This window comes from Plasmodium vivax, chromosome 11 (assembly GCF_000002415.2).
Source record: "Plasmodium vivax chromosome 11, whole genome shotgun sequence".
Lineage (NCBI taxonomy): Eukaryota > Apicomplexa > Aconoidasida > Haemosporida > Plasmodiidae > Plasmodium > Plasmodium vivax.
In genome coordinates this window covers 860,874-870,936 of record NC_009916.1, presented here as the reverse complement: position 1 = coordinate 870,936, position 10,063 = coordinate 860,874, and the positions used below count along the sequence as shown (strand labels likewise).

The following is a 10,063-nucleotide window of genomic DNA, read 5'->3' as shown; positions in this document are numbered from 1 at the left end:
ACCCACATGTAGGGAAAGACGGACCCGAATTTTTTCACAAAATGGGCGCTTCACTTGTTCAACCTGTTTATGGTACAAGCGGCACAAATACGTCGCACGCTGCAGTGTGGCGAAAATGAGGGGCTGGAAAATGCGCTGTTTATCGGGACGACGGCGCATACCACAGCTCCACCGCTTCCCCCAGTAGAGCTAACAATTTGCGAAGAATCATCATCGCCGTGATTACGCTCAATATGAAACGCCCTTTTGCCACGTTTTGATAAACATGAGAATAACTGATTCACGACATGATCCTCTTATTTCAAAGGTGAGTTAAAAGTGAAGTAAAATTTTGATATATACATATATATGCATACGTTTGTGCACACACATACGCAAACATACATACATAGACACATGACATGACATGGTTTGGACAGCACAACGCACATATGTACATATATATATAAAAACTATTCATGAGGCAACAAATAAAATGCACCAAGTGCAGAAATGAAGCGTCTTTTTTAGCAATCCCTTTCATTTATTTCGCCAAGATCCACCCGCATATGCACACGCACATGCGACATAGGTACATGTGCATGTATAAAACACTGTACTAGGCATATTGCTAAATGTAACTATTCCCTTTTGTGCCAATTTCAAAAAACACGTAAAATAAAAAAAATAAAAAAAGGCTCAGATTTAAAATGGGGTAAATTAAAAATTTATATGTATATGTATATGCATATATGTGCACGCACGCACACACACGCACTTGTGATAAGGGTTGAAAAAGCCAAAAAGGAAAGGGTTAGCAGAGAGCGCACATAAGGTTGGGTCATCCAGGTGTAAAATCGGCACAGCTCGTTCATGCTCACTGCTGCGTATTGCTGCTCATTGCCGCTCATTGCCGCTTACCGCTGCTTATCGATGCTCATTTTTTTTTCTTCTTGTTGAACAAGAAGGTGATGTTGAGCTCTTTGCAAATGTTTCCTATTATGGTGTACGCATAATCAAACAAGTAAACGAAGCCAAACACCAACATGTAGTATAATATGTACGTTTCGTTAAAAACGGCCATTTTAAAAATGTTATGGTTCACTTTGCGCTTGATAAATAGCAAAGCGATGCAAACGTAGTAGAAGATGATGGGGATTGGGAAGGAGTCCATTTTGGTCTGCAAGATGGAGGAAAAAAAAAAAAAAAAAATATATATCAAACGGTGAAGGGGGGTTAACCGCGGAAGGTAATCTTGGCATATATACTCGCTTATTTACACAGCTGCGTTTTTCTTAAGCACCATGTTGAAAGAAATGGCTTCAAATGCTGCACACACGCACATGTACACACTCTCCCTGTCCGTAAAATAAAATTACCTTTAACACGGTGGACATATTCATGTGCAGGGTGTAGAAGGACGAGTAGAGTGATATCACTGTGTAGCAGAGGAGTTCATTTTTGACCGTTAAAGCTGAAAAAAAAAAAAAGGAAAGAAACACGCGCGTGTATCAGTTCTGTGCAACAAAATGGTGCAAATTCTTAAAAGCTAAATTTAAAAGTCTGTTAATTTTCGCGATGGAAACGTGGCCGTTTGCTCCACTTTTTTCCCATTGCTCTTTCCCCTTTCATTCGTTTCATTCGCTTCTTACTTGAGTGGTAAAAGTAGTACTGTATCAACATAAACAAGTAGAAGATCACCAATTGTACTGGAAAAAAAAAGGGAAACAATGAGGGGGGGGGGGGGGGGAATTTCAAAATTTTTAAAACAAAATGGTGGGCTCCGTTACAACGCATTTATGTGTGACTCATATGTAACTCATTCATGTGTAATGTGATAATATGTGCGCTTCGCTGATTGGGACTCACTTGCGGCTTCTTTTCTCTTTTTCTTAGCCGTCTGCAATCCCATGTAGGTGCTTCTCGAGATGGTGAGTATAAGGCTGGGAGGGAAAAAAAAATGTAAGCCATTTGTAAGTTAGCGAACTCGCGACAAATTGCCACACAACCCACAGGGGGTTCCTCTCGGCGGACGCTCATTTTGGGGAAACATGCGAGGGCACTCGTTCTTATATTCACAACTGTTCGCTAATAAAACGGGGCACATTTTCCTCATTTTGTCCTTACAAAAAGATCACCGGGATTAAAATAATGTGGATGAGTTTTATGCTTAAGGCAACTTTCCCCAAAAGCGTGCTGAATAGGAAAAAAACGAAGAAAAAAGGGGAAAAGCGGTACATATAAAATGTGTTTAAAGCAATTTAAGCAACTTTTTGATTAAGCAGGTATGGATTTTTCCTTTCTTTTTCCCCCCATTTTGTATGTCCAAACCTAAGGCTCCCCGGTAATAGATCCTTTAGTGTTGTCTTCTCATATAATGCCGCTCCTTTTAATCCTCGAAGAATGCACATCGACATGACCTTCAAAAAGGAAGCAAAATGGGTAATAAAGCAATGTAAGTGAATATGCAAAAGGGACTAGTGGTGATAAAACGCCTCTCCCATTTCTCTGTTATTTTTTCCCCCTTTTACCATGACATGCGATTCTGTGATTCCCATGGAGCCCATGGACGTGTTGTACACTTTCGCATAATGCTCTATCCAAGAAAACATGAATGTTTGCAATTGGACTCCAGACAATATCTGCAAATGAGAGGAATTGGGGGAAACAGAAAGGTAGGCATGTATTTGTGCTTCGACTTGCGTTTTATTTTTATTTTTATTTTATATATTCCTATGTGTGTTAATCCAAATTAATAATTACGAAAAAGAAAAGTAATCCCTTTGGAATGTTCGCCCCTTTTCCCGCAATAAAAATGAACAATGACTGACGGGGGAAAAAGGAGATGAAGATGAGCGGTGAGGGGAAAAGAAATAAGCGATAAGAAGGTAATAAAATTAGTAGGTAACAAGACAGTCTAGGTGATAATACACAACTGTGCCGTCCGATCACTAAAGGGGGGAGCATACCGATGTTATGGAGTCACATCCGTGGTCAAACAGCTGCCCCAGCGGGGAACTCGTGTTTGTTCTTCTGGCTTGTTTTCCGTCGAGCGCATCGAAGGTCTACAGGGGGAAGGAAAGAGGGGGGTCACATTGAGCAACGTATGGGCCCACCGTTGTGCAGTAAAAATGGTCCAACTGCTGCGCCGCAAAAACAGTCCAACCGCTGCGCCGCAAAAATCGATCGAGTCTTACTTGGTACAGGAACAAAAATAACGCGATGTACAAGTAGATGTAATCATTTTTCTTGTTGGACAGGTCAAAAAGGTACATGAGAAAAAAGGCCACCGTGGAGCATAGGAACCCTAGGAGTGTCAAAAAATTAGCTGTTACTGACTGAAAAAGGGGGGGGGTTAGGAAAGCGATGAAATGTACGAAATGGTGTATATTGGCGGTGGGTTAAAGATACGGGAATGGGGGTAGCCACAACGTAGCGACCACGTAGCACATAATCGGTGCTACACCAAAGAACAAACAGATGTGCAACGAACGACTTGGTGGTGAATCTGGAAGGCGGACGGGCTGGGGAGCTGCATTACCTTGGGGACCAGCTTGATGCAAAGGTTCCAGTAGGCGTCAAAAAGGCTATCGAGTAGCGAATGTCCACTACTCTTATACACATACGATTTACAGTTCGCGTAAACGCTTTTATTTAATTTCAAAAAAATCCCCATCTTGGCCAACACGCAAACGAGATGAGCAAATATATAAAAAAATATAAGCAGCGTTTATATATTATTGTACAGAAAAATGAGAAAATGAAATATGCAAAAAGTCATGTCACTCGAAAATGCTAACATGTAACTTTCTCATTTTTTCATTAAAACATGGAAACCCTTCAAAAGGGAAAGCAGAACTATTAGGATTGTTTTACTAATGTTTTATTTTTACTCTCATAATATTTTCCTAATCATTTTATTAAAATGTTTTAGCTATTTATGTTATGTTATGTTATGTTATGTTATGTTATGTCATGTATTTTTAAAAAAATGCTCCACCTAAAATTTTTTTTTTTTTACCTTCAAGGGTAATAAACTTGTTTGAAGAAAATGACCAAGGGGTAAAAAAATGTGAACATGAAAAAAAATGGCAAAACGTTTGACAAAAATGTGAGCTTGAACGATGCGCATAAAGCGGAAGTTATGAAAAGGAAAGAAGAAAAATAGGCACAGAACTTGCAAGAACTTGCAAAGAGCTTGCAAAGAGCTTGCAAAGAGCTTCTCTGAACTTGGGTTACATATAATGGTACATTTTATACGCATACAGAAGCAATAATATTATATGCATATATACATACGCATAATAATATACACGTGCTGTGCGAGCACTTGTGCGCGTATGCGCTCTAAAGGCACCTTTTACCAAATCGCTAACGAAATTTAGTGAAGAGCAAATTTCAGAGAATCGTATCTCTAGCAGGAATAAAACGCTTCTTCTGTTTGACAACATGCGGCGTATATTAATGAGAACACCTTTTTTTTGGCATCCCAATTGAGGCAAATATTTCTAGGGACTCCTTTTCACGTAGCATACATTTTGCTTCACCACGAATGTTAACATGTTTTACTGCTTTTTTTTTTTTTTTTTTTTTTTTTTTTTTGAACTTTTTAAAAAAAATATATACATGTTGAACTTTCCAAGATGTGCAGAGTGGGCAATTCGTCATACAGCTTATGTGCTGCTGTATCTATGCAGGCCATACGCACGCGTGGAGCTGCAAAAGGCGGAATGAAAGCGATGTGTCACAAGGTCACATCGAATTGCAAAGCGGGATAGTAACCCTTTTTGGCACACTCACCGAGAGAACGGGTATACATATAGGTACATTTCTTTTCTTTTCTTTTTCAAATTTCTACCCTTTTGGGTTTTATGGGAGAGAGGCACAACTGAACAGGATTTACCTTAAAATGGAAATTTCTCCCACCCGGTGTTTGGAAAATAAGAACATAGATCATGTGGCAGCTTTTCGTGCAAGGAAGGTATGGTAGGGGTTCGTTTGGGCTTACTTTGTGGTATACAATTGTGCGCCCCTGGTTGAGCTGAAAAAAATTGGCATTTATTCCTTTCCCCTGTCCCTTCTCTCCGGCCATTTTTACACCTATCGATCAGCTAAGGTGCTCACCTTTAGAGTTAATATAACCCCACTGTGGGGGTCTAATCCCCCTTTCTTTGCCATTAAAATTGGAAGACTGCAAAAAAAGTGAATATGCAGCGTGTGTCCTGCTATACATCCAGCTGTCCTAACATTTGAAGTTGCAAAGAATTACTTATAAGTCATCACAAAATTGTGGAAAAAAATTTGTTCCCACGCGTGGATGGAATGTTTCGTGGCGCTGTCACCCAACTGTAGGAAACTAACAATCATGTTTGGTAACCTTCGCATAGGTGTATTTTATTTATTTTTTTTTTTACACACTAGAACGAAAAAAAAAATGCAAATTGTATGTGAAGGGGCTTACAAAATGTACGTGAAATGAGCATTAACGTGGTTCTTTTCTTTTTTTCCATTTTTTCGCCCACTTTGATTCCTTATTCCTGTGTGTGTGCACATGTCATGTAGTAAAAACAAACAGGACTATAACTCCTTAACTTGTGTGGAGCGCGATAAAAAAAATTTATATATATACAGTGCGCTAGCTTTGCAAGGTAGGCCTCACTAGGTACAACGCATTTCACTCGCACTGTTCATGTGTATATAGATAGACATATATTTTTTCCAGTTCTGCTTTACCATGCTTTATTTTTTAATTTTTTTTTTTTTATTCAATTATGCTATTTTTACTCTCTACTTTAATGATGGGAATGCAAAACTTATTCCATTTTTGCATTCCCTCTTTTTTCTGTTCATTTATCCTTTCCCGTGCAAAAAAAGTGAGAAGCTTTTCAAAATAAAGGTCTACACGCCCAAGCTGTTTTAAAATGCATTATGAGGAATTGGTATGTAAAAAGGAGCATTTGCAAAAGTGTCCAAATCGCTCATATGCAACTTCCGAAGGGAAGAAAAGAAACGCCCGCGCGAAATTTATCACATTGCAAGTTATGTTCATTTGTAGTACTTCTGCGTTGAGTCCGTGCATATTATGGAGTGATTACTAAATGTTAGCAAATGTGTTTGAAAAAAAAAAAAAAAAAAAAAAAAAGGATAAATAAACCTTGTAACAAGCAAGCCATTCTACATATACAAATTGACCCCTATGTGTCGTCTTTTTTTTTCTTTTTTATGCGGTTTAAAATTTATTTAAGCGATGGGCATTTGCGGGAATATACGGAGCGCCTACTAACAAATTGCTTAAGCGCGCGTTCGCCCTTTCGTTTTTTCGCCATTTCGCCTGCTCACTAATTCGCTTCCTTACCTGCGTGAAAAACATCCCTGCACAATGTAGACAAACAACTGCTGCGAAGAAGGCTCAACAAATGTAGAGAGGATTTCCCTTGCCGGGTGTACGCGTCTGGTGTACTGCTTTTTCTCCATAGCATTTCTGATTGGTAATTTTTCTCCTTCCCTCATAAAATAGCGGATAAACAACACGCCTTGAGGGGGTGGGGAGGGGTTCCCCGCGTTTTAACTTTAAAGCGCACTGTTGCTTCTTTATTTTATTATATCAATTTTTTCCTATTTTTTTTTTTCATTTTTTATAGTTTTTTCTTGTGCCACCATCGGAAAAAATGGAATCGTCTGCTTAGTTCTGTCCTTTTCCCCCAGTTGTGTTTACCTATACCTGTAAGAAGAAAAGATCCCACGCCATTACTTTCACTTTAGGATTTCCCCAACGCTACATGGCAATCCTCATGTGTAAAATGTGAACATATAAATATAGTACACGTTTTTTCATTTCTCCCCCCCACCCCACATGAAGGTTTGGAAGACAAATAAAAAGAAGAATAAAAATTGCGCATGCTGTCGAAATGATGTTATACGGAGCTGTGCTGTCCGTTTTTCTAGCCGGCAACTTAGAATATTCCTTTTCTTTATTTTTTTTTCATTTTTGTTACATATGTTTTGTGAAAGACGTCGGAGGGACTCTCCTTTTTGTCTGTTCAGTGGTGGTTTTTTTTTGTAAGGCAAAGAAGAAGAAAAAAATATAACGCACAAATTTGAATAGCATATAGGAAAAAATGAAAAGTTCGCAGACGCTGACCCGTTTAAGCGTACAACTGTGCTACCTCCACTCACTGGAAAAGCAGTGGCCACCCCTTAAGCATAAAAATATACACATATAATATGCACACGTTTATATGCACTTGCGCGTGTGCACACCCAACCCGCAGACTTCTTCCTGGTAGTGGCGTACGTGGAGGAAGTGTCTAAAATACTTCCAATGATTTTCGTCCAAATGAATGAGAAAAAAAACAAAAATGAGTATGTAGAATTACCCCTCGTTGACAGCACGGGCTTCTTAAATGAAGGGGCACATGAAGCAGACCAGGATGAGAAGAAAGACACAGGGGTGGATAAATTTAGATACATTTACGCAAATGATACACTGGAATATATTTTTTTCTCCTTGTGCTCATCCGCCGGGTTATTCCTTCACTTTGATTAAAAATTGCCAACTGATTCTGCTGCCCAACCTTTGCCAACCATGTGTGTTAAGTGGCCCACGTCATACCCCCCTCATGAACGTTCCCCCCCATTTATCAGATTTTCGAGCACCGAAAATTTACTTTACGCTGCCCAGGCGACAAGGCAGAACTTTTTATCCATAATTGTGTTAAGGTAAGGTGAGACGACTGCGTCTTCTTGCGTAGGGTATCCTCTTACGTTTACCATTCCTGCTCAGTTATTTTATTTTTTTTTTTTTTACTCCTTTAATGTAGAAATTTGATCTGCGTGCTGTTCCACATGAGCTGTTCCGGAGTAGCGTCTTACAATATTGCCACGCGAGTGAAACAGAAAAGTAGGGACGATGAAAAAATAGGAGAAATAGAGCAAACACTTTTGCAAGGTGCAGAGTACATCTCCGCAAAAAAAAAAAAAACTCTTTCCTGCGTTTTACAATCACATGTGCGTAAAAATGAAACGGCGTTATGGCGTCTTTATTTTTCATTTTTTCCCTCCCAACTGCATGTTTACAGGTTGTGCTGCCAATTTGCTGGGCGTCCTGGGCTGCCTCTTCACTTCTTCCCTCTTCCACGCATTGTATGACTACTCTATTTTTTTCAGTTCGTTTAGTATCCCCGCGTATCAAGCTTCCTTTTTGACCCTGTTGTTTGTGTATTGCTTCTTCTGCATGCTGCTCATCTTTTCCGTTCTTGTGAGGCGCTCCGCGAAGGGGAGAGGGGGGGGTCACTCGTGCGGATGAGCGGGAGTGACAACGAAGGGGAGTGCGTAAATGAATACGCAAGTGTTTGCCCAAGTGAGTACCCTAGTGAGCACCCCCATACGCAGGTGCACATCCGCAACGGTGCGTGTCCCCCCTTCTGCGCAATTTGTCTTTTTATTTTTTCCGTCATCTCATAATTAAAAGAGCCACCACCCACATTTTTGTGCATGTGTTGTTTTCAAGAGACTACTACCAATTGGGGAAATGCTCCATTTGTGAGAATTCCATTTTGTTAATTATTTATTTTTTCCCATTTGGGATGACAAGCAACTCGCTCAAGGTGGAAAAAAAAAAAAAAAAAAAAACGCTTCACCAAATGAGTTAAGTACACCTTCAAATGGTACCGCGAAGGAGAAGTTTCCAATGTGTGATGAAATCATACGGGGGGAAGACCCTCACCCCTCCCCCTTTTTTTTTTTTTTATTATCAACCTTGCGAGAAAAATCAGAGCCGCATGCAAAAAAATGTGCACAATGAAAGGGGTTCTACTGAGTGAATAAGCAAACTACTGTGACGATGCAGATGATGTTACTTACGTGTGGCCCTGCTGCGTGGGGTGGAATGTCCACATCGAAGGTGCACTCGTTAGAGGCGCACACGTAATGAAGAATATGGCTGAATGGCGAACGAAAGGGAATAAGCGCCACAAAAAAAGGAATCCCCAAATGGGGCAAATTCACATACAGACAGGTTTTACAGGGCCAGCAAAACCTTACGGAATAGATGGAACCCCCGCTCTCTGCGACTCACATATCTAGACTCATATCAGTAATCACGATGAGCACCTTCCAGTTGCCAGAAAATTCAAACTGCCCCAGTTTTAAAGCAAACCAACATTTATTGTACGGCACGACAATTTTAAATATGCCAACATCGTCTTTGTTATTTCTGCATTCGTTGAGGATGTTCAAAGCTTTCGTCAAAGTTTTAATATATATAACTTTCTTCAAATTAAATTTCGCACAATGTTGGTCCTTTTCCTGTTTGGCTTGCTTCTCCATCGAGTCCTTTAATACGTAATTATTTTTCAGCGTGGTCACATTCTTCGTGGTTAGTGCATCCAGCAGGAAAACAACATCACAGTGTCTGTTGGCAATAATGAAGTTTAGTTCTACTTTATCTGAGTGAAATTTCGAATAGGTATTTAAAATTTTGCAGCATTTTTTTAACTTGCAATTTATGGAGAATGAATCTTTTTTCACCTTCATATTTGGAAAGGAAGTTAACGACGGGTTAATAAGTTCTATCCCACACTCAAACTTCTTTAAGGCATCCGTCACGCTGCATTGATGCTTAAACAGCAAAATGCATATGCCATTTTTATCAAATAAATCAATTGTTATTTTTGTACTCTTTGAAACGTTCTTAAAGATGTCATATATTTGGAAGATATAAACGAGGATGATGATTTCGTTGTCTGTAGCACTTTTTAAAATAAAATTTTCGTAAAATAAATCATCCATTCTGATTTTTATAAATATCTCCACGTGCTTCTTTTCGTTTCCAAATATGAACAGATATTTCTCCGAGAATTTGAAGCACAGGAAGGAGTTTTCCACGGCGAAGGACGAGAACTCCTTCAGCCCCTTCAGAATGTGCGAAAAGTCGTCAATACCATCTGGTTTGAACTCCGCATGCAGTTTCATTGCGCACAGGGGGAGCGACGAAGGGGAGAGCGATGAAGAGAGCGATGTAGCGATGGAGCGAACGAAGTGAAGAAACAATGGAAAAACAAATATGGCACACACAAAGGGACGT

At 39.6% G+C, this 10,063-nt stretch overlaps 3 protein-coding genes across 3 annotated transcripts; 1 reads left to right on the top strand and 2 right to left on the bottom strand.

Moving 5' to 3' along the window:
- Nucleotides 1-369: 369 nt before the first annotated feature.
- On the bottom strand, nt 370-3,938 carry PVX_114515 (ethanolaminephosphotransferase, putative). The gene is made up of 10 exons (XM_001616241.1): nt 3,521-3,938; nt 3,177-3,317; nt 2,949-3,044; nt 2,743-2,805; nt 2,511-2,621; nt 2,311-2,399; nt 1,849-1,922; nt 1,632-1,688; nt 1,359-1,453; nt 370-1,159 (listed from the first exon to the last, which is right to left on the bottom strand). Exons 1-10 carry the CDS (start codon nt 3,653-3,655, stop codon nt 917-919), a joined length of 1,104 nt encoding a protein of 367 aa, XP_001616291.1. The 5' UTR covers nt 3,656-3,938; the 3' UTR covers nt 370-916.
- Nucleotides 3,939-7,097: 3,159 nt separating this feature from the next.
- Nucleotides 7,098-8,567, top strand: PVX_114520 (hypothetical protein, conserved; the record flags this gene model as incomplete). Its single annotated transcript, XM_001616242.1, has 5 exons — nt 7,098-7,104; nt 7,251-7,503; nt 7,624-7,698; nt 7,800-7,879; nt 8,058-8,567. 5 exons carry the CDS (start codon nt 7,098-7,100, stop codon nt 8,282-8,284), a joined length of 642 nt encoding a protein of 213 aa, XP_001616292.1. The 3' UTR covers nt 8,285-8,567.
- Nucleotides 8,568-8,730: 163 nt separating this feature from the next.
- Nucleotides 8,731-9,951, bottom strand: PVX_114525 (hypothetical protein, conserved; the record flags this gene model as incomplete). Its single annotated transcript, XM_001616243.1, has 1 exon — nt 8,731-9,951. The coding sequence occupies one exon, from the start codon at nt 9,949-9,951 to the stop codon at nt 9,052-9,054; it is 900 nt and encodes a 299-aa protein (XP_001616293.1). The 3' UTR covers nt 8,731-9,051.
- Between the last annotated feature and the right edge of the window lie 112 nt (nt 9,952-10,063).